Source organism: Kogia breviceps, chromosome 8 (assembly GCF_026419965.1).
Source record: "Kogia breviceps isolate mKogBre1 chromosome 8, mKogBre1 haplotype 1, whole genome shotgun sequence".
NCBI classification, from domain to species: domain Eukaryota; kingdom Metazoa; phylum Chordata; class Mammalia; order Artiodactyla; family Physeteridae; genus Kogia; species Kogia breviceps.
In genome coordinates, this window is record NC_081317.1 from 3,699,507 (window position 1) to 3,726,563 (window position 27,057).

At 56.0% G+C, this 27,057-nt stretch overlaps 1 protein-coding gene across 1 annotated transcript in view; it reads left to right on the forward strand.

Moving 5' to 3' along the window:
* The window catches only part of AK8 (adenylate kinase 8), a 135,624-nt gene that overhangs the window by 10,157 nt on the left and 98,410 nt on the right, over window positions 1-27,057 (forward strand). The window contains exons 4-5 of the mRNA XM_059071460.2: window positions 1,866-1,979; window positions 11,528-11,596. Of these exons, the coding sequence (XP_058927443.1) occupies window positions 1,866-1,979; window positions 11,528-11,596 (183 nt within the window). The remainder of the gene's footprint in view (window positions 1-1,865; window positions 1,980-11,527; window positions 11,597-27,057) is intronic.

Sequence of the window (27,057 nt, forward strand, 5' to 3'; positions counted from 1 at the left end):
CTCTCCCTCCTTGGAGGCAACCCCTGTCCTGAAGCTGAAGCTTCATTCCATGTATGGTTTTAATCTTTCAGCTCCTTTTTTAAGTGCCGAAAGAATCTTCAAATTATAATCATCTGAGATGGAACTCTGGTTTTTCAAAAGCCTGGCTAGTGAGCTTCAGGTAACATAAGTTAATGACAAACAACAAGGACCTACTGTAGAGCACAGGAAACTATATTCAATATCTTGTAGCAACCTATAATGGAAAAGGATCTGAGAAAGTATATATCTATATCTATATCTATATCTATATCTATATCTGGGTCACTCTGCTATATACACCAGAACCTAACACAACATTGTAAATCAACTATATACTTTACTTAAAAAAAAATAAACATTAACGAGCTCTTCCTTGATCACTGTATCGTCTCTGTCAGCTCTCCTCCTGGGCCCAGATGATGCGGCAGGTGGTTTCCCCTGACTAGCTGGCGCCTGGCTTCATTCTGAAAAGGAATTAAGAGGTCTGGTCCTTACATAAAACCACGTGCATCTGCCCTGCTTTTGGAGTTAGGATAGCCAGCTCTTCTATTTGCCTGTCACCTATCTGTCTGTCCGTCCGTTCATCCATCCGTCCGTCTATCTCTCTGTAGTTTTTCTGCTTCGTTCCTCAGGGTCAGGCTGTCAGCGTTCACTCCTCTCCGCAGTCCACCCTCCCGATCGCCGTTTCACTGTTAGAAACCGGGGGCCCCTGGACCTGGGGACCTGGCAGTCGCTGGCACTAACTGGCGTTTCAGCTACAAGCCTTGGGGCAAATTCACAGTTCCCACCCCTGTCTGCCATGTAGGGACACCCAAATCTCCTTTCACAATAAGAGGATACATAGTGAAAGCCCGACGGGCTACTTCCTGATCTCATCGCTGACGTTTCCCAGCACAAGGAGCAGAAAGATGAGGGTTCATACCCGCCCTGGGGGACGTCTAGGGCCTTGTTTTTCTTTTTGGCCGCGCTGCGCGGCTTGCGGGATCTTGGTCCCCTGACCAGGGATTGAACCCCGGCCCCGGCGGTGAAAGTGCCGAGACCTGACCACTGGACCGCCAGGGAAGTCCCCCACCCGGGGCCTTTTGAATCATGCCGCCGCTGAAATGGTCATCAGTATAATCTTGGTGTTAAGAATATTTTGTTGCGCGATTATACCTTAAAACGTGTTCTTGGGGCTTCCCTGGTGGCGCAGTGGTTGAGAGTCCGCCTGCCGATGCGGGGGACGCGGGTTCGTGCCCCGGTCCGGGAAGATCCCACGTGCCGCGGAGTGGCTGGGCCCGTGAGCCGTGGCCGCTGAGCCTGCGCGTCCGGAGCCTGTGCTCCGCGACGGGAGAGGCCGCAACAGTGAGAGGACCGCGTACCGCAAGAAAAAAAAAAAATGTATTCTTCCCTGGTAGAGTGTATATAGTGGCCACTGATGAACTCGCCATTCACTTCGCGAGAATGTGCTACCCCCCGTTCTTTAAGAAAAAATGAACATTGCGGATGGGTCGTGACCCCCATTGGGGCCTGTCCCCGGGTTGACCGTTCTGAACCTTTCTTGAGTTAAGAACTCACGGTCCACAGAGCTTGAAGAGGCAGGCCCAGGGCGGTAAAGCATAGGTTTCCCAGGTCCATTTAGAGTCAATGGCTGGTTGAAGAAGAAATGGCAGGCAAGCAGAATTCCACGGCTGGGAGGGACCTTTGGGGGTTGCCTCCCTTGGTGGCCTCCTTCCAGCCAGAAATAATTATGCTTCCCCATGACAGCCTTTTCTAGCAGCATGTGGAAGGACCCGGGCACTGTAATGGCGCCCTCTTAATTATTCCTTTCACAAAAATTTTCTTTCCCTCTTTCCTTTCTTCAGGCAATGTGGCTTGGCAGACATCTGAATAGCAATCTCCTCAGCGTGGAGAGCTTGATAGCCAGAGAATATTCCTCTCTGGCTGCAGACGCCAGGAGGCATTACCAGAAGTTCCAGGTAGGATGGGTCCGGGGGAACAGGACGGGGTGAGAGCTCCCAAGGCTCCCCATCCCCTACCCGACTCTTTCCATTTCCTGGTGGATTAAGTGAGAGAAAGTACCGGGGTAAAATGAAATATAGGCAGGATGTGACAGAAGGGAGGAGAGAATTCTTCAGTAGGGCACACAGATCCCGGTGGGGACTGAGGTGAGGGGTTTGTGGTGGGAAAGGATCAGTAACGGTGAGGACGCTGTTCTGTACGGATGGAGTGGCCCAGCCCCGCTCTTCTCAGGGTCCGCCAGGTCGAGCGGGTGGGGGCAGGGCAGGGCTCTCCATCCCACAGGTGATGCTTCTGGCCTGCACCACGACCTGCAGGCCTGAGCTGGCGGGGTGTTTACAGGGCAGTGGTCCGGCTCTCCCCAGAGTGGAAAGACCCCGAGTGCTGCAGCTCAGGGGCACTTCCTTCCGCCCCTCGGGGTGGGCACGCTGTGGCATCCCAGGAGGATCAGGGGTCAGTTTCTAAAATCCCACCAACGCTATATTTGAAAGACTTTTTTTTTTAATTTATTTTTATTTTTGGCTGCGTTGGGTCTTCGTTGCTGCACGTGGGCTTTCTCTGATTGCAGCAAGCGGGGGCTACTCTGTTGTTGTGCGCGGGCTTCTCATTGCGGTGGCTTCTCTTGCTGCGGAGCACGGGCTCTAGGTGCGCGGCCTTCAGTAGCTGCGGCTCGCGGGCTCAGTAGTTGTGGTTTGCGGGCTCTTGAGCGCAGGCTCGGTAGTTGTGGCGCACGGGCTTAGTTGCTCCGCGGCACGTGGGACCTTCCCGGACCGGGGCTCGAACCCGTGTCCCCTGCATTGGCAGGCGGATTCTTAACCCCTGCGCCACCAGGGAAGCCCGAAAGGCATTTTTAAAAGGGAAATATAGGGCTTGATCGTGTTGGTTCTCTTAAATGCAAATAGACATTTCCGAACATCTTTTCAAAATCCCCTTTGGAGCATAAGCAGATGCCTCAGTCCATTCAGGCGGCTGTCACAGAGACTGGGTGGCCCGGAGACAGCGTGGGCCTCCCAGTTCTGGAGGCTGGGAAGTCCAAGGTCATGGCGCCCGCAGACTCGGTGTTGGCTGACAGCCGTCTTCTCACGGTAGCCTCACGTGGCAAGAGGACAGGGAGCTCTCCGGAGCCTCTTCTTTAGGGCACCCAAAGGCCCCACCTCCCAATACCAGCGCCTTGAGGATTTCAGCCCAGGAACTCGCGGGGACGCAGGCATTCAGCCCAGGGCGGCAGGGCCGCTCCTTCAGGTGTCCTTCACTGACACGCAGGCTTTCTCTTGTTTGTGAGGGGGGACAGCTGCGAAGGTCCTGCGTCTGCTGAGTGCTGGGTGTGCGCAGGCCTCCCCTCCTCACCTCACGGTTTCCCTGCAAGGTGTGCTGATACCTGGTGAGGTTGAGTAAGTGCCCAGGGCCAGGGCAGGACTCAGGACCCCCCCACCCCGGGGCTGCCCAGGGCTCGGGCCGCCAGTCGGGGCGAGAGCCCTGGGTGTCCTGCACGTCTCCGCAGAGGCCGCAGCCGAGAGCAGGTGGCCGGCCCTCTTGTGTTCACCTTCATTCATCGGGCCGGGCCTCGACCACGTGCCCGTGTGGTCACTGCTCCTCCAAGGACTCGGAAGGAAGCTTCCTGCCCTCGTGGGCTGCCCACGAATGACGGCTGCTGGGACAAGTAGCGGAGGTCGCCCGGGCCGCCCAGGGCAGAGGAGGGGATGAGAAGGGGGACGCAGTGACTCCTGGTCCCCGGGTGGAGGAAGCACCCAGCTCCCTGGCTCTGTGGCCGGGACCTGGGCAGCAGCCTGGCCTCCCCTGCCCTGTGCAGCTGCTTGTCTCCGACTCCATCCTCCCTGTGGTTCTCCCTTCCTTTCGTCTTCTGCCTTCCGCGGCCACTCGTGACCACCACCCTCGTCCAGGTTCCCGGGTCTTCGGTTCACACCACCCACAGAGGCAGCTCCAAGGCCACATTTCCAGAAAAGGGATTTGTGTGGGGGCCAGCTGGTCCGGCGGCCCCAGGGCCGGGCCAGCTCCAAGGCCACATTTCCAGAAAAGGGATTTGTGTGGGGGCCAGCTGGTCCGGCGGCCCCAGGGCCGGGCCAGCTCCCAAGGCCACATTTCCAGAAAAGGGATTTGTGGGGGCCAGCTGGCCCAGCGGCCCCAGGGCCGGGCCAGCTCCAAGGCCACATTTCCAGAAAAGGGATTTGTGTGGGGGCCAGCTGGTCCGGCGGCCCCAGGGCCGGGCCAGCTCTGGCGAGGGGTGTGCACAGCAGGCGCTTCAAGGCCGCGGAGCACGGCCACGGCCAGGAGGGCCGGCAGGGCGCGGGCGGTTCCTGGAGACGAGGGTGTCACTTAGGCAAATTCCCAGCCTCAAGTTTGCCGATAGCAACAGTTTGAGGGAAGTGAAGGAAAACCTCCTTCAGCAAGGTCAGCGCCCACCCCCCCGCCCCGCGACCCAAATGGTGAACCGGTGCTAGCGCCGCTTAATCCAGAGCACTTCCGGACCCCGTATCACCTGTGGCCGGGACGGTCAGCGCAGGCACGGGACGCCCCTGCACCGCCCTGCCGTCTGGCAGGAGTCAGAGTGCGTGGTCAGAGTTTGGGGGATACCAGCTTTTGGGGTGGGAATACAGTTTTAGAAAGAAAGCGGTTCTCTCATTTCCTGCAGAAGATAAGCTTTTCAGGGTGGGAGAGGCAGCCTCATTTCTAGGATAAAGATGCTTTTATTAGGGTTAGAAAATTCAACGGCGAGGAGGGCGTTTAAGGAAATTCCTCCTGGGTTTCATTACTCTAATTATCAGCATATTTCAGACCACATCGAAGTGCTTTCAAGGGTGTCTTGTTGGGGCTCTTTGGTTCCGAAGCGCGGGTGGAGGGAAGATGAAAGGCCGAGGCGTCAGGACTGATCAAGGAGGGAAGGGCTCTGAGGAGGGGGGGTGGGCGCGTGGCCTTGCCGCAGACGGCCACTCATTAAGTGTTGTCTTTAAAGCATCTGCTGATCTGGAGCCTTCACAGCTCTGTCTGCAAAGCAGCAATAATACCTTCAAATACATAATTTTCTCCTCTGCTAATCTTGGCTCTGCCCTCCTATACAGAGTTCTCTTATGTAGCGGGTGTTAACCAAGACGCTTGCATCTTCGGAATTTCCAAATGGTTTCTGAAGCACTTCCTCATCACCTCCTGTATGCCAGGCACCGTCCTGCGTGCCGTGCCGTGGGAGACCCAGAGATGAGTTCCTTCTCCTCGCCCCTGGGGACGTCTAGCCAGTGGGGGAGACCGAGGGTACCCAACGGAGGACGCAGGGCCAGAAAGCCCTCACGCGGTCAGTCGGTGGCTCGCTTGACTAATTCATTTACTGAGTGTCCTCTGAGCACCTGCTAAGCCCTAGATGTGGCTCTGGGCGGGGAAGAGCGTACAGGTTCCGTGGGGAAAGGACATTTCTTTGCAGCAGGAGCTGGATGGAGCTGATTGCTCTAGAAGGTGTTAGATTTTTACTGAAAAAAAAAAAAAAAGAAAAGAAAAGCTTTATTATTGAAATCCCTGCAGGAAGCATATGTATTTGTAAATTTAAAACCGCGCAGTCCAGACGTACTCAACCTGAGCAGCACATTGGACTCACCTGGGCCCCACCAGACTCGTTTAGTCTGAATCCCTGGAAGTGGGGGACCAGGCATCTGGCTTTAAACATGCTCCCTAGGGAGTTCTCGTGTGGTCATCTGGGAGCCCAGCGCAGACACCATTCCCCTTTTCTCATGGCAGTTATTACTTTCACAGCACACTTATCGCTAAATCAAGGTTTCTTTGGAACGCAGCTGTTGCGTTAGAGCAGAACTGCCTGTGTTTGTTGAATGAATACATGAGCCACACTCCAAAGGCTGCTCAGACCAGAAGGAGGCAAAGCTGGATTCTTCCCAACTTCAGTCCCACTGAAAAATTAAGAACCTGGTGTAACATGTTGTACCCAAGCGCCCAGCTGTCAGTCACCATTCCTTAATGCCCCAATAATAGCACTTGTGCCCTTATCCTGCCTCTGTCTACACAGAGAGGTGTGGTCCCCTGCAAGTATTTCTGAGGACTCTTCCGGGAGTGCCCGGCCGTCCTGGCTTCCAAGTCCTCTGGGTTGTCTCCTTCCCCTCCGGCCATTCCATCTCCCACCTGGCTGCTCTCTGTCTTGGAGGCTGTGTTCAGGCAGAGCCAGCAGGAGCCCGCACACTCTGTCCTTCCCTGTCCGACACCCGAGGCAGCAGTATGGGATTGTCCTTTCTGGAAGGTTTGGCGGGGGGAAGGATGGGGACAGCCCAGGATGGGGACAGAGAAACCCAAAGACCAGTCTCCGTAGCTCCTTTAAAGTTCGCTGGCCTTTCCCACTACCGGGTTTCCCTTCCCGGCCACCTCCCTCTACGGGCCTGTCGGTGCCCCGCGGTGGGGTCTCTGCCCTCCCTTCAAAGCCTCATCTCCTGTCCTCTCCCTCCTCTCCCCTCTTGTCCCCGTTCCAGACTCTGCCTGGGCCCTGCCTCTCAGAACCAGGAGAGTCCCTGCCATGTAAACCTGCTCTGACAGCCCAGAGAAGCAGCAGGAACTTTGAAAGGAGAGTTGTCTTTAAAGGATTCTCGGATCGGTTCTTAAGTGAGCGCAAGTCCAAGTGCGGGCCTTCCCTCCCCCACCAGCAGCCCCTCTAGGGAGGCCCCTCCCCTCCTGGCAGACCAGGAGTCTCAACTCTTCCCCTTCCTGCTTTGCTCCAGATGGAAGTTCATATAGTTGATCGACAACGCGCCCACAACTCCTGAGCAAGCGTTACCCAAAGGTGACACAGTGCCGTCGGGGGTCCTGAGGCTGGGGCCTGGTGATGGGGCCACGTGGGCTGCTGCCACCCAGTGGAGGAAGCCGAGGCTGGAGAAGCTCAGGGAGGGGCCCCGGGGGCCAGAGCCAGGGCTTGAGCCTCCAGGGGCTGCGTCTTCGGGGCAGGGCCGGCGGCTCTGCCCCGAGAAGAAAGGTCCAAACTGGAGCCAGTGCAGCTAATCCTGCCCTTTACGGCAAAAGCAGGCAGGCTGGCGGTCGTGTTGCCACCGAGCGGGAGGCCGAGGGCCCAGGGGCCTGCACCTGGCTGGGCCTTCTAGGTGACCAGCAGGGGCTGCGCTGGGCTCCATCCGTTCGTTTGTCCCTGATTCTCCCCCAAAAGCCAGGCTCTGGGGGCTGGGGCGGGAGAGCACAGCAGAGCTCGGGAAGGAGGGAGCCTGATTCCTGCAAAGGCAGTTTGGCAGGGCTCCGAGCAGCGGCCCCTGGGAAGCCCCCGCTGCTGACGTGACACATCAAAGCTGGCACCGAGACAGCACAACGGCAGTGAGCGGTGGCGGGGGGGCGGGGGGTGGCACTCGCGAGGGGCCGCGCTCAAAGTCGCCGGCCTATCCCCCGCCGCCGCGCGGGCCGCGGGGGGCACCGCGCTCCACCCGGACCTGTCGCCTTTCAAGCCGGGTGCTTTGATTGGTTTGCACCCCGTCGTCCCCCGCGTCCCAGAACCTGTTTGAATGCTGCTTCCGGATCGGTGATGGCAGGGAAGGGAGAGGGAATCTCGGGATGGAAACCGGCCGCGCCTGGGGTCGGCGGGGGCCACCGGGGGACGGGAAGGACAGAAGCCATGTGGAGGGGGGAGGGGCAGGGCTGCTCGCTGTTCCCCTTGGCGGCCTCGGGGGTGGGGCGGCTCCTGGGATCGTTGGGCACATGGGCACCAGCAGGACACTGTCCCTCTCCGGCAACTTCTTCCACGTGGGGTAGGGTCTTGGGTGCTGGAATTTGCTTAAGTCGGTGATGCTCCAGGTGTGGTCCCCCGGCCAGCAACCTCAGCATCACCCGAAAACCTCCTCGAAATGCAGATTCCCAGCCTAACCCGGACCTGCCGAGTCAGAAACGCTGGGGCGAGGCCAGTGATCTGTGAGTTAACAGGCTCTTCCGGGATATGCACGTTCAGGTTGAGAGCTACTGGCGTGAGCAGGAAATTGGCAGAGGGCAGATGTAAGGACACAGAGGTGTCGCAGGAGATACTGAAACCAGGGACCAGATGCCGGCTAGCCTCCCTCTTATCTCTGGCCTACTCATTCATTCATTCTCTCTCTCCCTCTCACTCTTGCTCTTGACTTTTGCTGTCCACTTCTAGAAGCCATAGCGGCCCCATAACTTTCAAGGGGAGACATTACAAGTTCCCATCAGAGGCGCCCCCTCCCTTATCCTCTTGCTGTCCGCTCTTCCTCTTCCAATTCCACATCCTGGAAAAGCCATTCTGGGGCTGAGAGACCTGGTTTCTCTCTCTCCTTTTGTACTGGTTTTATTCCCTTATACTCCCCCTGTGCCTGCAAAGTGGCTGCTGCAGCTCCAGCTGTTACAACCTCTCAGCTTCAGATCCAGTGGAAAGCAAGGTTCCTGCCCCTGATGATTGCACTCATGTCCTGGGCCTGACTCTCACTCGCTGGGACTGGGCCTTGGGCAGCCTCTGAAACAATCACAGTGGCCGGGAGTGGGATATGCTGATCAGCTCGGACCAATCAGGGCCCTCCTCTGGATCCGATGGTGGGCTTGACCCCACAGAAACTGTAAAGGCCGAAGGGCAAGACAGTGTGGCCTCAAAGGAACTTTGGGGGACTGTATATTACTGGAGGTGGGGTATATGGATGCTGGGCAGAAAATAAAAGCAAACACTGAAGTATTGTTACTCATTTCTACTGGTGTGGTGTGTGAGGCCTGAAGAGGGCGAGACCCAAGGTCACCCAGCCGGCTGGAGCTGCAGCAGCCATTATGTAGGCAAGAGGTGGGAGTTTGAACGATGAACGGAGCCAGCCTTGGGCAGGGGTTGCGGGGATGAGCCCTAATGCTGGGGGTGCGTCTCTGCTCTACATAAAAAACGTCTGTTCCAGGAATCCCCCACCCCCCGGCAATGGGCCTTAGCATTTGGAATTTATTTTGACTTCCCACATCTTCTGTCAGAGGTGTGAGTGGGAGCTGGGAGAGATTTGGGGCCCCGGTTGTACACTACGGGGCGAGGTGACACAGACCAGGCATCAGTGGCCCACTGGGCAGAGCTGCTTCCTCATCCAGATCCTCGCTGAGGAAGGAGGTGCAGGGTTCATTAAGGGGGCCTGAGGGTAACAGTTGCCATAGCGCCGAGCCCTTGCCGGGGGCCACGCACGTCCCAGGAGTCACGTGTATTTACCTCGTTTAATCCTCGTGGCAGCTCTTGGAAGCACTTGGTCTTCGTCTCGTTTACAGACGCGGAAAGTGAGGCTCAAGAGCACCGAAGGCGCTGTCCAGGGTCACTCGGCGGGTGACCCAGGTCCAAATCATGAGCGTCTGAGTCCCCAGCCAATCCAGTGGCCCCCCCCAAGGTTCTCCCCGGGAACATTCTTTCCCCACTTGGGCCACCCTTCTCCTGAAGCCAGAGAGAACCTCCTGGATCACGGCTCACAGGCCTTCCGCCTCCTCCCCCTCTAGCCCCTGGCCCTCCCCTGTGAGCGGTTCCCCGGACACCCTTCACTGCCACCTCCACGTGCCCGAGCCCAGCCTGCTCTTGTCGGGGAACCCATTCAAACGGCTCAAAGAGAAGACAGGCCAGGGTGCTGCCTGTAGAGTCCAGGAGAACTCGAAGCCCCCGTGGGGATTGGCCCCCTACCTCCCAGCCCTTCTCTGCACGTCTGGCACCCCACCCCGTCTCTCGGAATCGCTCGGTGTGCGAACTGACCGAAGCCGGTTCACTGCACGCGGGTAAACACGGAGGGGGCCGAGTGCTGTCCATTCCCCTGACCCTCGCTCCCAGGACGTAACGAGAGTGCGGCGTGGACGGGTTCTGCCACGTGCATGGACGCTTATCAAAGCGCCACTTCCAAGTCAGCAGCCCCGGGCGTTCGCACAGCCTGTCCCAGAGGCTCCGTGACGTCCCAGCTCTCTGTCCCTTTACATGCTCCCTCATCACGCCAGGCAGACGCGACAGCGTTCCCGAGGCAGGATCCGCTCGCTCTGGACGCTGGCTCTACAATGAAGTCCAGACTTCTCTCCAGCGATCCTGACGTGGTGCCAGGCCCACCGCTTGCCCTAAGGATGCTTCGGGAAATGAGGGAAAGGCGCTCGTTCCCCCGGGCCTTCAGGGTCCCCCGCTTGGCAAAAGGAGTGTAAGGTAGATCTCCCCTGCCCCTCGCCGCGCAGCTGGTTGCCTCTGGGCTCCTGGGCTGTGGCCCTGAGGACCCTCACCCACACCTGGCCCCTCCCGGAGGCTGGTGAGCCCGGACATAGCCTGGGATGTGCGGCCCGGGGAGTCTGGGGCAAAGCACCCGCTTTCAGTGACCAGGGGACACCTGGGAGCGGGTTTTCCAGGGGCCTGGGCTCTGGGGCACTTGAGGTTTTGTTAGGAAGAGCAGAGCTGGTTGTGAAAAACGGGGTGTCGCTTCTGGTCCGAGAGAGACAGCTGAGAGGAGAGGAAGCAGAAAGGAGGCCACTCCGGGTGTCGGTCCCACGCGCCCCCGGCCGTGGCTTGTCTGTCCTTCCCGAGCCCGGCCCGCCTGCCCCCGCTTCTCCCTGGCTGTGTAGCCCGGGGAGGCGACCCAAGCTCTCCGGCGCCCGGCTTCCCCATCCGTCTAAAGGGGGTATAAACCGTACAGACTGCACAGAGCTGTCAACATCGACTGCTGTAGCCCGGCACAGTGCCTGGCACCCAGCTCACGCTCAGCAGAAACCGCCAGCGTTTTCAGTACTTCCTGAGCGAATTAGGGACCGTGAAGTTTCGTGAAGCCATCAGTCAGCGGGGGCTTCCTCCACCCCTGGCGCTGTTTTGGCGCAGGGGCAGAGGCGCGCTGGTCAATGTTTCACGACCTGCTCTCCGAGGGGAGAAGCCCTCCTCTGCGGCATTTGCCCATTTCCGTGGTACAAATGCCACAATACCAGGGCCTGCGTCAGGCTACCACCGTGAGGTCACGGAACGTGGGTTTGGGAAGAGAAGTGCACCACCAGCTCCCTCTCGTACACCACTGTCTGGGGGGCAAAGCGGGTAAAAGACGCAGTCCCTTGCCTCCAGGAACGGTGGAACTTTCTGGGGAGACAGACGCGTGAGCAGAGGCCCCTGGGAGGGCGTCTGCCTAGCGCAGGAACAGCGTCTGCCCTCGGGGATCGTGGCAGCCGCCAAGCTGGCCCGGGAGTGGTCAGGGAGGGCTGCCTGCAGGCAGTGGCACTTGGGGCCGAGGCGCAGCGGGACCCTGTGGGGCAGAGCATCGGGGCGGGGGGGGCTCAGGACAAGCCAGAGCATGGGGGTGGGCGCGCATGCATGTTGGGGGGGGGTCATCAAAGAGGAGCCCAGGCTGGGCGAGGGCAGGGCCGCAAGCTGGGCCTGGGCTTCATAGAGGCCACAGGGCCCTGGTCCAGGACCTGGAGAAGCTTCGTGTCCACAGGGCCGGGTCCTTGGTTCTTAGCGGGCCCGCCGGCCTGCCGGTGTGTGTCCCTTGGAGGCCCACACGGGAGGCCCGACCCTCATCCTGTGTCGTCTCTCCTGTAGACGTTGCCCACCGCGCCTCTCGTCAGACTGGTTCAGGAGCGCCTGAGGGAAGAGGACTGCGCCAGGCGGGTGAGAAGCCCTGCGTGGAGCCAGCGGGGGCTCCGGGGAGAGGGGGCCTCCTTTAGCACAAGAAGGAGGCTGAGGGCCGTGTCTTTACGTCCCAGAGCAGAGACGGCCTGCAGAGAAGGGTAAGAACCGAAACTCAGTGAAGGTCAGGCTGTGCACGTGGATTTCACCTTGGATGGAGGGAAAATAACAAGGTTGGCATCTGGGGAGCCCATCGGGGTTCCCGTAGGAAAGAGCTGGCCCGCCCCCCGCGGTCACAGGAGAGCCTTTAATGGAAGGACAGCTGCAGAAGTGGGGAGGGAGGCGCCCCGGACCTGGAGGGGCCGAGGGAGGACTGGGGGGCCCCCGAGCACCCCTTCCGTCCCCTGACCTCGTGTGCGCTCTCTTCCGCCGGACCCCGTGAAGCCAGCCAGGGGGCAGGGGTCCCGCTGAGGCCGTCCGTGGAGGTCAGCCTCCTGGGGCGTGGACTGGGGTTGTGATATTGTGATTTATCAGAAGAGATGTGTATTTGGTCTTCGTCCAATGTATCCGTTGTCTGGGACTTTTTTTAGTATTTTTCCATGTTAAGTTCTCACTTGTGTGTTTTACTGTTATCTCCCTGTAGGTTGTTTTGTTTTTCTTATTTTTTAGCGGGTGGCCTAGCGATTACAATATACAAACTTAGATTTCCACAGTCTACTTAGAGTCGGTATTTTACCATTTCAGGCAGAATGTGCAGTATTGGTCTCTTTCCTGTCTCCTCTTTATGTTGTAGTTGACTTATGTTTTCATCTATATGCATCAAAAATGTCATCGGGCAAATGTTATAATTTTCGGTCTCAATCATCAAACATATTTTAAAAACTCAAGAGGAGAAGAGTTTGTTATATTTATTCAGGTATTCACTATTTCTCTTGTTCCCCCTTCACTCCTGATGTTCCAAGTGTCCCCTTCTGTCTGAAAAACTCTTTAGCAACTCTTCTAGGGTAGGTATGCCGGCAATTAATTCTCTTGCTTGTCCTTCATCTGAGAATGTCTTTATTTTGCTTTCATTCCTGAAGGGTATTTTCTTCTGGATCCAGAATTCTAGACTGCCAATTTTTTCTTACAGCACTTTGCAAAATGTTTCACTTTTAGCACTGTGGTTTCGGGTGAAAGTCCAGTCATTCAAACTCATAAATAACGTGTCCTTTCTCTCTTGCTTCTTTCAGGATTGTTTTCTTTGTTTGTAGTTTTCAGCAGTTTATGATATGTCTGGGCATGAATTTTTGGGGGGATTTATTCTTTGTGGGGCTCCTTGAATTTATACGTTTATGTTTTTCTCCGAACTTGGGAAGTTTTCAGCTGCTGTGTCTTCAAATAAATTTGCAGATTTTTAGGTTAATCTTCAAATTAATCTTCAAATCTTAAAGATTTGAAGATTCATTTCCCACACCATTCTCTCTCTTCTCCCCTCCGAGACTCCACTGGCAGGAAGGTCAGGCCTTTCGGTGTTCTCTCATGGGTCGCTGAAGCTCGATTGTTTTGTTTTGGGGGTTGTTTTTTTTTTTTCTATCCGTTTTTCTCTCTGTTGATAAGATTGATCATTTGTATTGAACTAGCTTCAGGCTCATTAAATCTTTCCTCTCTCATCTCCAGGCTACTCTTGAGCCCGTCCAGTGAGTCTTTCATTTTGATTATTGTACTTTTCAGTTCTAAAAATTCCATTTGGTTCTTCTTTCTGGCTCCTGTTTCTGTGCCGAGGATTTCTACGTGTGCATTCGTTTACCGGGAGCTTTGTCGTCGTTGTTGTTTTAGTAAGAGCTGCTTCACTCTTTTTTTTTTTTTTTTCGGTACGCGGGCCTCTCACTGTTGTGGCCTCTCCCGTTGCGGAGCACAGGCTCCAGACACTCAGGCTCAGCGGCCATGGCTCACGGGCCCAGCCGCTCCGCGGCACGTGGGATCTTCCCGGACCGGGGCACGAACCCGCGTCCCCTGCATCGGCAGGCGGGCTCTCAACCACTGCGCCTCCAGGGAAGCCCTGCTTCACTGTTTTGTCTGACAGTTCCAACCCTTGAGTCGTGTTGGTAGTGATGTCTAATGTCCCATCCCATGTGAGCTGAAATTTTCCTGCTTCTCCCTGTGCTAAGTAATTTTGTACCCTGAACATTCAAAATATTGCCCTGAGACTCTGGGTCTTGTTTGACTCCTATGGTGAATGTTGATACCTTCCTCTTAGCAGACAATTGATTCAGTTGGGCTCGGGTCGCAAGTTCTAACCACCTTCTCTGGGCTGTGGTTTCCACCTCAGCTCTGTTCGCAAGCCTTTGCCGTGCTGTGTGGTTCTCTACGGCTCTGTGCTGTGTGGGTGCCTCTCAGGGGGGCCTGGGCAGCGGCTGTGCTGCAGGTCATTTCTCAGGAAGGCTGGAAGGCTGTTCGGGGTCAGCCCCGTGTGTGCACAGCTCGGGGTTGAGCCGGGAGTCCATAAACGACGTCATTTGGTTGCTTTCCTGCGCTCCCCTCTTTGCCGTCTTCTTGGTGACCTTCAGTTCCCTGGCGTCCCTCTATTTGATCGTTTGGCCAGAAAGCTGGGCCTTTATCTACCTGGCTCTGTCACAGGCTTCCTGTGACAATGCTTGTGACCAGGGCCAAGTGGCGGGAGGACAGTGAGAGGAAAAATTCATGGGGCTTTGCTGCATTTTCTAGGGACTGGAGAGGAAGGGTCCCCCGCGCTGTAAGAGTTTCAGGCCCCCGCAGACCCCCTTTGTTACGCAGGATGGCCTCAAGGCAGGAGTGCAGAAAAAGAGAAGAGAAAAAAAAGAAAAACACAGGGAGATTTCCCCTGCTCTCTCTGCGTGTTGGGAGTCCCCTTTCTTTTAAAAAAAAAAAAAAAAAAAAAAATTATTTATTTATTTATTTATGGCTGTGCTGGGTCTTCGTTTCTGTGCGAGGGCTTCCTCTAGTTGCGGAGGGCGGGGGCCACTCCTCATCGCGGTGCGCGGGCCTCCCACCGCTGCGGCCTCTCCCGTTGCGGAGCACAGGCTCGGCGGCCACGGCTCACGGGCCCAGCTGCTCCGCGGCACGTGGGATCCTCTCGGACCGGGGCGCGAACCCGCGTCCTCAGCATCGGCAGGCGGACTCACAACCGCTGCGCCACCGAGGAAGCCCGGGAGTCTCCTTCTTACTTCTCAAGCCAGAAATAGGGGCTCGTGGCCCTGCCTCTGTCCCTCCCTGTTGCCCATCTCAGGTTTCAGGCTGCCTGGAGAGACCAGCTTGGGGATACTGGTTTGGTGGGATCTTGAATTTTGATCTTCTTCCCCAATTCACCTACAACTGTATACTTTCTGAGTCCTCAAATAGCCGCCCTTTGCATTCTGTCCATGCACTGTAGCTGCTTTCAGTGGGGGTGACAGGTTACAGTGGGCTTATTACTCTGTCTTGCCCAGAACCAGAACTCGTGTGCACATACACACAGACACGTACATGCACTCCCTTGCTTAAAAATTGATTGAGAGGCCCACACCTGGAAGGATGCCTGGGCATCTCCCCAGGGCACTGGTGAAGGAGGAGCAGTTCTCACAGGCTTGCTCTGCGTGGTCCTTAGCCATGCGGGTCTACGTCCCGAGAGAGCCTCGAGTAAGCTGCAGTCTGAGTTTCAAAGTCTGGTCTGAACAGCCTGTTTTCCTCTGACTTCAGATTGTTCCCAGCGAGCTGACTGTCTCCTACTGCCCAGGCCCGGGCAAGCGCCCAGAGCTCAGAGGCCAGTCTACATCGGGGGTAGACACATTTTCTTCTGTCCAGGCTAGATAGGAAGTATTTTAGGCTTTGCAGACCGTACGGGCTCCGTTGCAATTTCTCAATTCTGTTGTAATGTGAAAGCAGCCATACGTGAAATATAAACGAAAGGGCATGGTTTGTTCCAGTAAAACTTTATTTATAAAAACGGGCAGCAGGCTGTAGTTTGCTAACCCTTGTCCTAAATGGTGATAAAAATACTTATACCCTTGGGCTTCCCTGGTGGCGCAGTGGTTGGGAATCCGCCTGCCGATGCGGGGGACGCGGGTTCGTGCCCCGGTCTGGGAAGATCCCACGTGCCGCGGAGCGGCTGGGCCCGTGAGCCGTGGCCGCCGAGCCTGTGCGTCCGGAGCCTGTGCTCCGCAACGGGAGAGGCCACAACAGTGAGAGGCCCGCGTACCGCACATACACACACACACACACACACACACACACACACACACACACAAAACCCCCCCAAAACTTCTACCCTTTCTCTTCAGTTCTAAATAAAAAGCAGACTTCCACCTTCCAGCAATGTTAGGAGAGAGGCCACTTAACCACAGACTTTTGTTGTAACCAAGTTCCCTCCTTGTGACCCGGCTCCAAGCCCCCCAGCTCGATTGCACCCACTGCAATCCAGTGCCCACTGTAGGCACTGGGCTGTCCATCCTGCTGGGACCCTGCCCCCTGCCCCCGCTCACCCTCCTCAATTCGCCATGAGCAGGGTGGTACCCTGGGCCCCAGGCTCACCACCTGCAGCTGGAGACAGAGCCTCATGTGCCCCACGCAAAGCCGACTGGGAAGAGGCTGGTGACGGGGCCACAAACACAGTGTGAAGGGAAACCAGGCCCGGGGGAGTCGAGTGGTCACCGAAGCCTCTCGAGATGGGGGCGGGGCAGTGTGCGGAGGGGCCGTCTTGGGCAGCGGGGACGGCGGGCAGACAAGGCAGGACTGGGGGTGTGACTCCCCCGACCCTACTGCCGCCTTAGTTCAGCCAACCTCAGACCAACTCCTCCTAAAACTGAGCCGCCCATCGGTCACCCTCTTATCTGGGAAATGGTGAAAGAATCGTTTGTCAGGAGGGGAGGGGAGGGGAGGGGAGGGCAGGGCACCCCGAGCGACTGGAGACAGGGCGGGACTTTCTCGTACAGAACGCTCTATGCCTTAACCCATAATTGGCTATGAGCTGCCGAGCCTAATTCAACTCTGGCCTTGCGAATCCCCGGGCAGGAAGCGCTTGGGTCTGCCTTTCGTCTCTTTGCTCTTCAGAGCTGAGCTGTTTCTCCTCTTCACCAGCACTGCCTGTCACATGGCGGGTGTCACTCCTTTGCTATGAGTGCACCCAAGTCACCCAGGCCAGAACCCCTCAGTGGGATGGGGGCTATATTGCTTTTTAATTAATTACTTTATTTACTTTTGGCTTCACTGGGTCGTCGTTGCTGCACGCTGGCTTCCTTTTCGCTGTGTTGAGCGGGGGCTACTCTTCGTTGCGGTGCGCGGGCTTCTCACTGCGGTGGCTTCTCTCGTGTGGAGCACGGGCTCTAGGCGCGCGGGTTTCAGTAGTTGTGGCACGCGGGCTCAGTAGTTGTGGCTCGTGGGCTCTAGAGCCCAGGCTCAGTAGTTGTGGCTCACGGGCTTAGTTGCTCCGCGGCACGTGGGATCTTCCCGGACCAGGGCTCAAACCCACGTCCCCTGCATTGGCAGGCGGACTCTCAACCGCTGCGCCACCAGGGAAACCCTGTATTTTTTAAAATTCAAGTATAGTAGGTGTACAATATTATGTGTTACAGGTGTACAGTATAGTGATTCACAATTTTTTTAAGTTATACTCCATGTATAGTTACTATAAAATACTTGTGATATTCCCCATGGCGTACAATATATCCTTGTAGCTTATTTTATACATAATTGTTTGTACCTCTTAATCTCCTACCCCTATCTTGCCCCTCTCCACTTCCCTGTCCCCACTGGTGACCAGTAGTTTGTTCTCTAAATCTATGGATCTGTTTCTTCTTTGTTATATTCACTAGTTTGTTGTATTTTTTAGATTCCACGTATAAGTGATCTCATACAGTGTTTGTCTTTCTCTGTCTGACTTATTTCACTTAGCATAATGACCTCCAAGTCCATCCATGTCATCGCAAATGGCAAAATTTCATTCTTTTCTATGGCTGCGTAGTATTCCATCGTCGATACAGCACATCTTCTTTATCCATTCGTCTGTTGATGGACACTCAGGTTGTTTCCCTATCTTGGCAACTGTGAATAACGCTGCTATGAACATTAGGGTGCATATGCATCTTTTTGAATGAGTGTTTTTGTTCTTTTCAGGGATACCCAGGAGTGGAATTGCTGGGTTACATGGTACTTCTATTTTTAGTTTTTTGAGATGCCGCCATACTGTTTTCCACAGTGGCGGCACCAATTTACGTTCACGGGGGCTGTATTTAAAAGCACAGCTGGGGGCTTCCCTGGTGGCGCAGTGGTTAAGAATCCATCCGCCAATGCAGGGGACACGGGTGCGATCCCTGGTCATGGAGTCTCCCACATGCCGCGGAGCAGCTAAGCCCGTGCGCCACAACCACTGAGCCTGTGCTCTAGAGCCCGCGAGCCACAGCGAAAATAAACAAATAAATAAAAGCACAGCTGGACACAGCCTTGCCCGTCAGCAAATTCAGTGTGCCAAGAGCTCCTGGTAGCAGGATATCACGTGACCGGCTGGGACCGTGAACGGTGGGCGGGGTGCACGTCCATCTTCAGTTCCTGCCCCAGGGATGGCACTTGCCCCGAGGAACACGGGCTGCTCGGGCGCCATGGTCACACCCCTGCCAAACAGAGGTCCCCGTGGAGACGGCTCCATGATCTGGCTCAGGCTCGGCAAAGGCAGCAGGGCCTCCCACGCCTAGTCCAGATTTCCTCTCCAGACGCTTAAACCTCAAACCACCCTGTGATCCGGGAGCTTGAGCGGGAACTGCCAGGTCCCAGCTGTTCTGGCTCTTGCAGGCCCTCCCTCACCCTCAAGAGCGTTCGCTTTCACTGGCTGCCTTGGTGCAGCAGAGGCCCGGGGACGCAAGCGGCCCTGCGGTTCGGGCAGGCGGGAGCACAGACGCAGCTTCCCTGCTCAGACCTCCCACCGGGCCCTGAGAAAAGCCGGGGGCCCTGGACCAGGCAGCACGCTCAGTGCTTCACCCACCCTCACACAGCCCTGTGAGGTCCCTGTTATTATTATTATTATCGGCCCCATTTTGTAGATGCAGGACCTGAGGGCGCCCAAAGCCACAGCGCGGAGAGGCAGCGCTGGCCAGCGTGGACCTGGGCCCGTGGAGCACAGGGTGGGCGCTCCGACTCCCGTGGCCCCAGGCTGTGGGCTGAGGGCCCCGAGGCTGAACACGGGCCGAGTGTGCTGCGCCCGGCCCAGGTTTGACGGCACCCCCTTCGCTGTCAAATCCAAAGGCATCGCCAGGCTGTGCCGACCCACCTGCCAGAGTTCCCATCCGTTCATCTGTTTATTCTCTTGTGCCACAAATGCCAAGTCAGTGAGCAAGAGAGTTAAACGCCTGCTCTCAAGGAGCACAGATTCTCGCTGTGGGGAGACAGACGATGAACCGAAGAAACAAGTGGGGTGTGCAGTCGGGATGTTATAGCTAGAGATGGGCGCCTGGGAGGATGTGCTTCCAGAAAGAGGGCCTGGCAGGGGACTTCCCTGGTGGCACAGTGGATAGGACGCCCCGCTCCCAATGCAGGGGGCCCGGGTTCGTTCCCTGGTCGGGGAACTAGACGCCACGTGCATGACGAACTGAGAGTTTTCATGCTGCCTCTAAGGAGCCCGCGTGCCACAGCTCAGAAGCCGGCGAGCCACGACTAAGGCGCCCGCCTGCCGCAACCAAGACCTGGCACAGCCTACATAAATAAATACGTAAATACTTTAAAAAAAAAAAAAGAAAAAAGTGGGCCTAGCAGACACTCCCAGCGGAGAGGTGTATGTAGGAGGAGGGAGGGATGCCTCTGTGGGACCCTCCCCAACCCACGCCTGCGAGCCGTGCGGAGGGCCAAGGGCCTGTTGGAGGCGGGCGGGGAGGGAAGAAAGGGAGGGAGGAACCGCTGTCGTATTATTTATTGGCGACCCTGAACCGACTGGCATGGAAGCCGGGCGTCTGGATCACCGAGTGACCCCAGAGACGCCGTCCTTCCCAATCTTGAAACATTCGGAACAATCTCATCTTGTGGAAGAGTTACTTTTATAGCTGACTTGCCTCCCAAGTGCGAGGTTTCCGCAGTGTAAGCGTTCAGCGTAGAACTCAGAGGCGTGGAATCGTGAGGTTGGGTGCATATCCCGCCGCTGAGACCAGCCCCCTGGGACTCGCGCTGCGAAGATCCGGCCACTGGATCCAGACACAGGAGCCAGCTGGCCTGGGCTGATTTGTTCATATGATTGTCTATGTTTTAGAAGTTTTCATCTCTGTGAGTCACTGAGTCACGGTTTCTGGGGAAACCATGATGACTTTCTCTGTGATTTCAACTGGACAGCCCAGATTTGCCCTCAGTAATCTAGAACAGTCTCTCAAACACACATTTAACTTGTATAAGCCTTTCTTGAGCTTATCTGAAAGCCCGGGCTGCACAGCTCACCTGCAGCACGGACAAAGCGTGAGCCCGGGCACCCCGAGTCCTTGCCGACGCCTACCACCATCCTCAGAGTGGTCATAACATTTATGGGCGTTATTACTTAATGACATCATAAGTGATATTACTATTCGTTATTTTGTACTATATGACTGTGTAGTGCATTCTCCTTAGCACTGTTGGTTGGATGAATACTGTTTGTATTAATGTTTGTCATATTAATTCTCATCACCATTCCTATTTTGATGATGGTGGCAGGTGTTGTCTGGACTCCAAACAAAGGCTTGGGAGCCCCGGTCTGGCTCTCCGTCCCCGACACCACGTTGAGAGCACACTATGCAGAGAGGCTGTAATCGTTACGCTGTTGATGGTGACCTCTGATTGGGGTGCTTTAGGGCTGAGTGCCACACCAGCGGGGTCTCATTTAATTTGTACAGCAGCGCAGTGGACCCTCGGGGCTGTCATCACCCCTGTTTTAGGGATGTAGAATCTTAAGTCTCGCAGAGTCTTGCACGAGGCCCCACGGTCAGTCCCAGAACCAAGATACAAACATGGAGTCCTGCTTTTGGCCACTCTGTTCTTGTCTAACCATCACACGCTGTGTGTCTCCAGCGAGTCCTTCACTTCCCGGGGCCTCTGTTTCTCTGTCTGTAAAACACTGGGCTCGGGCTTGAGCGCTGGAGCTCCTTCTGGCCTGACGTTCTGACTCTGATCGTGTCCAAGCCATTGTTACCTGCAGAGTAAAGACATAGCTTCTTTCATTTGTTTGCAAATTTCTCTGAGCTTCCAGGGACATCCAGTACCTTTTTCATCTCTCCCCGGTGGAGACAGGATTTCAAGAGTAAGAGATGAGGCTCCTAATTATGTGCTCTGGTTGTTCAGAAACAAAACAAACCCTCATCCAAAATAAACAGGCTTTCTTGCTTTTAGGGAGAAAAATGACACATATGCATATTCATTTATATGGTAATTGTTGTTATTTAGCTTCGCAGGGACTAGAATTGGTAATTTAGAGCACAAAAAGGAGGCAGGGAATAGTGTTCAGGGAAAAAGAATGCAATCATAACCCATCGGGATTCTGTAGTCCATGTTGCCTTTTTTCCTTTGCTCCCTTTTTTTTTTTTCTTTTCTTTCTTTTTTTTTTTTTTTTTGATCTAATGCAATCTCTTTGAAGAATGTCTTTGAAGTGACCATCAGATACATTAGAGAAAGAGAAATTAGCACACGTTGCATTGGGGTTATCGGAAGCAGGAGGGCGCTACGTTCAGGGACCAATTGGCTTTTCTTTAGGGGCAGCCGAGTTCTTGGAGTCCGGGAGTGCCCAGTTCTTGAGACCACATCTGTAGGGAAAAGGAAAGCTAAGAAGTAAGGCAGGGAGTTCAGGAAACGTGAGGGGAAAGGCTCAGTACCGAAGAGAATCTACATCTCACCTTCACCATCGTCTCCGTTTGCTGCCCATTTTTTGGGGATTACCAAGAATCCCTTTCCCTTCTTTGACACCCGATGCATCTCCCTGCAGCTACCGTGGTCTCTTTCTTCCTAATCCTGCCTTCATATCGCTGCCAGAGAGATTGCTCTAAAGAAATGAACAAATTTATTTCTTGACTGGAGAACATTCATATGGTTCAAAATTCGAAAGGTACCCAGGTCCCCCTCAAACCCTTGTCCCCCAGCCACTTGGCTCCCTTGCCTGGAACCAAGCTGACCTGGAGTCAGCTGCTGTTAACACCCCCTTGAAAGAACATCCCTCTGAAGAGCATTTGTTACACAGAGAAGCTTCTGTCTTTTGAAAACAAATGTCGTGCGTCCGTCCGCCGCCGCCGAGCACCTTCCCTGCTTCCCACCCCTCGTGGGGTGCATACTGGAAGCCCTGAGTGAGGGGCCTGGGCCCGGGTGCAGCCCAGCTTCCTCGCTCTGGTCTCTCTCATCCGGCCCTCTGCCTCTCAGACCTCCTCCAGCTTCACCTGCCCTTGCCCCCTGCAGGGCCCATGCAGACCCTGGAGGACGGAGCCCCAGGGGACTCCCGATAGCGTCCCTCCTCCTAGCGTCGGCTCCTTGGATAACCCTCCCCCCCTTGCCTGGGGGCAGGACCAACAGAACGGGGCAAAGCTGACGAGGATCCACTCTCGTGCCTGCACTGCGTCATCTAGGACCTCATCTTAGCAGACCGGAGAGAGGTTCTCCTTGCCGGCTGCCGTGTCGGAGAAGCCCGTGTGGGCCGCCTGGAGGTCCCCACAGCCTCCAGCCTCCAGCCAGCAAGGAACGAGGGCCCGCAGCCCTAGAGCACGCGGAAGGAAGTTCCTCAGCAACCCGCATGAGCGTGAAAGCAGTTCTTCCTCAGTTGAGCCTCCAGATGAGAGTGCAGCCCAGCCGACACCTCGGTTGCTGCCCTGTGAGACCCCCCAGCAGAGAACGCGGCTCAGCGGTGCTCGGGCTCCCGACCCGTGGGAGCCACGAGATAAACGTGTGGCTTCAAAGCCGCTACGGTTGTGACCCTTTGTTGTGAAGCGATAGAAAACGAATGCACACGTGCCCTTTTCACTGAGATGCCCCGCCCCTCCCGTCCCATAGCCCTTAGTCTCAGGTTTCAGTCACTTCTTCAGGGAGGCCCCCTGACCTCGCCCAGCCCTGGGGAGGATGGGTTTCCTGTTCCATGAGTTCAGAGCATCCTGCTGTCCCTCTGTGGGTCCTGGGAGGGCAGGGGCCCCATCTGTCTCATTCACTGCAGAATCCCCCAGCATCTCGTGTGGTACCTGGCATGGACTCCAAGCTCAGGAAATATTTATGAAGTGAATGAACGAACGCCCGGTCTGCACTACCGTGGCCATGAAATCCTTTCCCGACCTGCTATTGGCCCAAAGGAGGGGTAGGTGTCTTAAATCCATCACGACTGCTCGGTGGGATCTGAACACCTAATGACGGTTTCGACCATAGGAACGGATTTGTCCTGAGGCTTCTCTGGGGAGAATTCTTGGGGGTGTTGCCCTGGCTTTTTCCGAATTGTGGAGATCCACTTAGTGACTTTCCCCGTCCCATCTGAAGATTATTTTCCATTATCAGTGTTTTCAATGTTCTCATTTGGCCTTGGTCTCCTATAGCTTGATCAAGTTCAACCACTGCACCCAGTGGTGGCCATGCAGACCAGACCCGGGGTTCCAGTGTTTGGGAACCTGTCTTGCAACTGGATCTTGTTGCCCTATGTCAAGACTACCTGTATCCTTCTCCTTCATTCCTTTAATTGACTGTAACAAAAATCAACCACCAGGACGCTTGATTTTAAAATATTAAATAACAGCATTTCATAGAAGTCACTGTGCCTTGTGGATGAATTCCAATTTGTCTCATCAAATTTTTTTTTTTTTTTTGCGGTACGTGGGCCTCTCACTGTCGCGGCCTCTCCCGTTGCGGAGCAGAGGCTCCGGACGCGCAGGCTCGGGGGCCGTGGCTCACGGGCCCCGCCGCTCCGTGGCACGTGAGATCTTCCCCGGACCGGGGCACGAACCCGCGTCCCCTGCATCGGCAGGCAGACCCTCAACCACTGCGCCACCGGGGAAGCCCTCATCAACTTTTTTTAAAACATTGTTTTGAGAACTATTCCTACCTGAAACCTTTTATGAAAGGGGAAACTGAGGTCCAAATGGAGGAAGGGACTTAGCCTAGGTCAGGGGACCAGCAGGCCAGGACGGGTGTGGACTGCCACCACACCTGGCTGCCAGGCCCGGCTTCAGCCCGGGACCCCGTGATCCTGTGCCGTCCCTTTGACAAAGGTATTTCTGCGTCACCAGGACCAGGCCGATTGGAATGTCACAGTCAGGGACTATCGGGCTAGGAGAGACAGAAGAAATGTTTCCGTGTATATGGTCAGCCACCTTGCCCGGCTGTGGGGGGGAAGCAGCTGTGCCCAATGATGATGGCTTGCCAGGCGCTGGGAGTTTCATCAGCCGTGAAAAGCTGGGGCCTCCACGGTTGGCTCATGTCTGCCTCTGCTGGCCTGTGCCACATCGCTCGCACATCTGGGCCGGTGGGCTGCTGCAGGGCCCGGTGGGGGAGCTGGGCGGGCCTCGGTGCAGCTCGGTGTGGGCGCCCGGGGATTGCAGGCAGGCCTTGAGGACTCTGGGGTGTGCAGCGCGCCGTACAAGTACCGTGCCTGGCCCTGAGACCCACCGGGGGTGGTTACCCCGCTTTCCCATGCGAAGGGAGCCAGCCAAGTGAGAGCAAACCAGGATCACTAACGGGTGGGGGGAGGCTGCCGCGCCCACGGGCCCCCCTGTGCATTAGGCAGGGGATCCTGTACCCTCCGGGGTTGGCTGCTGACCTGCCAGCGAGCCCACGGCATGCTTTTGGAATCATCGCTCCGGTGAGTTCTGGAACATCCCATACCTGCACGGATGAGAGTTAGCAGTCTTTTTTTTTTTTTTTTAATTTTTTTAAATTTATCTATTTGGCTGTGCCGGTCTTAGTTGCAGCGTGTGGGATCTTTAGTTGCGGCATGTGGGATCTTAGTTCCCCGATCAGGGATCGCACCCAGGCCCTCTGCACGGGGAGCGCGGAGCCTTAACCGCTGCGCCACCAGGGAAGCCTCAGCAATCTTTTAATTGTAGTGCCTGGAGGGAAAAACAATGAAACTGCAAAACTACCTGGAGCCTCCCGGGCCCTGGCTTCTGTCCGTTGGCCTTGGCTTTTCTTTCCTTCTGTGAGCGTCCACGTGGGCTGGAGTTCACTGCTCCGGAGGTCAGGGCTGGTTCTTGCCAGGTGAAAGGCCAGAAGCCCCCCGCAGGCTGAGCCGGGCCGTCGGCAGCGACCTTCAGTGCGACCTAGGCGGCGACCGGCGTGTCGGCACCCTCCTCGGTCGTGCTCTGGGTGGCAGCACCTCTCCTTTCTGCTTCCCAAACCAGGGTGCTCGGAGTCCCACCCCCCCGAGCGGACAACGCAGCTGACAACACAGATCCACGTGCGGCGTCCGCGTCCCCCGGGGCGGCCCGGCAGAGGCCTGCGGTGGGACGCGGCCCCAGCCTGCGCGCAGGGTGCTGAGTTCCAACCGCCTCCTCATCCCCGGCCGCTGGTCAGGAAGTCTTCCCAGCGCCTCCACGAGAAAGCAAGGGCTTCGTGAAGCAACGGAACGTTTCCCCGGGGACCTGTGGTTACTTCAGTGGGATATGCAAGCAGGCCCCTCCTTCAGCGAGTTCAGAAAATATCAACCCGCCCCATGACTCGTCAGGCCTGAGTCTGTGGTGAAGATGAGAAGAATAAAAATCGTTTGATATCATTTACATGTGGAATCTAACAAAACGTGATACAGAGGAACTTATTTACAAAACAGAACCCGACTCACAGACTTCGAAATCAAACTCATGGTTACCGCAGGGGAAACGTGGGGTGGGGGAGGGATAAGTCAGGAGCCTGGGATCAACATATACACACTACTGTGTATAAAATACATGACTAATAGGGATCTAGTGTAGAGCACAGGGAACTGCACTCAATGTTCTGTAATAACCCATATGGGAAAAAAGAATCTGAAAAAGAATGGGTCTATGTATATGCATAACTGCTCCACCTTGCTGACACCCGAAACTGACACAACATTGTAAGTCAGCTATACTCCAATAAAAATTTAAAACACAAAACACCAAAGCCCAGCGCTAAGCCCAGCTCAGGTGCTGGGGAGCAGTGCGGGTCCGTTGAGGTCAAGGGACCAAGTCGTTAACCAGTCTTGACCGGTACGTGATGCAAGTCACTGCCGCGCTCGGAGGCGCTTTCTGGTGAGATCCGCACAGCGGTCCTGCGAGGTTTTCAACAACCAAGACTTACAGGCACCTACCGTGTGACAGGGACCATTCTAGGTTGCGAGAGGGACAAGACAGAGCGAAGGAAACAGTGCCCGCTTTCACGGGCCCGTGGCTAGTGGTGCAGGTAGGCGTTTGGCACTGTGATTCTCCCACTTCACAGAGAAGGAGGCTGCAGCGCCGGAGCCCCGCTGCCGACCCAAAGGAAGGGTACGTGTGTTGCCTGAAAAAAGAACTGCTCTTCCAGAAGTGCAGTAAGTTCCGGTGTCTGGCACCACGTCCCCTCCCTCCTTGAGCTGCAGAGCGACATCACCAAAGGCAAAACTTTGACCGCGTCTCCAGCTGGCTAAGTCAGGGAGAAGGTCTCCGAGGCACCCCGGAAGGGGGTCGCTCCCCCGCCCCCTCCTCCCGTGATCCGTGCAGGTTGGAGGTGTTTCCTTTACAGAAAATGCAAAGTGAGACTTTGCGTTCACAGGTTACCTTCTTTGTGATCTCATTTCATATCGTCGAGATGCTCCGTGACTTCACGATAAAGGAGGTGTCGCTGGAGCACAGTTCTGACCGTGGAACCGAGAGTCTAACATGTACTTGGCAGATTTCTCGACTCTTGTTTACTTTTTCCTGTCTGGTCACAGATTGACACGTCCCTGCCCGTAACGGGAGTGAGTGTTTTATAGTGGAAACGCCAACGGAGCGCAGGAGCCCGATTCTGGTCTACAGAACCCCCCGCTGTTTGTTTCACTTCTCCTGGCGGCGCCACGCGCTGGCGTGAGTTACCCCGCTCTCATCCTCTGACGGTGGGAACGCGGGATCTTCTTGCCGTCGTTCTGACACTCGCGGATTTGTAGATGTCACTCGCGTCCTCTGAGGAGTGCGGGTTTATTGATCAACAGCTCTGCTGAGGCCCGGGGCCGTGTGTCCCTCTAACACAAATGCAGTCAGGATGGCTGGGCATCTGGAGGGGGGTCTGAACTCCACTTGGAAAACTGAACGGCACGCGTCACGGCGAGGCAGGGCTCGGCGGGGTCCCTCGTTTGGGGGTGTTTCTGGCCCCTGCGGTGTGGTCTCGGGCTTGTTCATGGCGCGTGTGGCCCACCTATCCGCTGGCTAAGCAGCAGGCACCCCGGGCGCTCTGTGGGCAGCAGACGCCTGTGATGCCCTTAGGATCCTTCCCACTGCCGTCGGTGGGGGGGGAAAGAGATGTGGCTGGAATGCAGGACAGAGCCCGACGTTCGGGCCACTGCAAGGGGGCTTCGGAGCAGCAGAGGGCGTTGGGGAGGCCCGCTGACGTTGGAGACCCCCCAATGGACTCAGAACCAC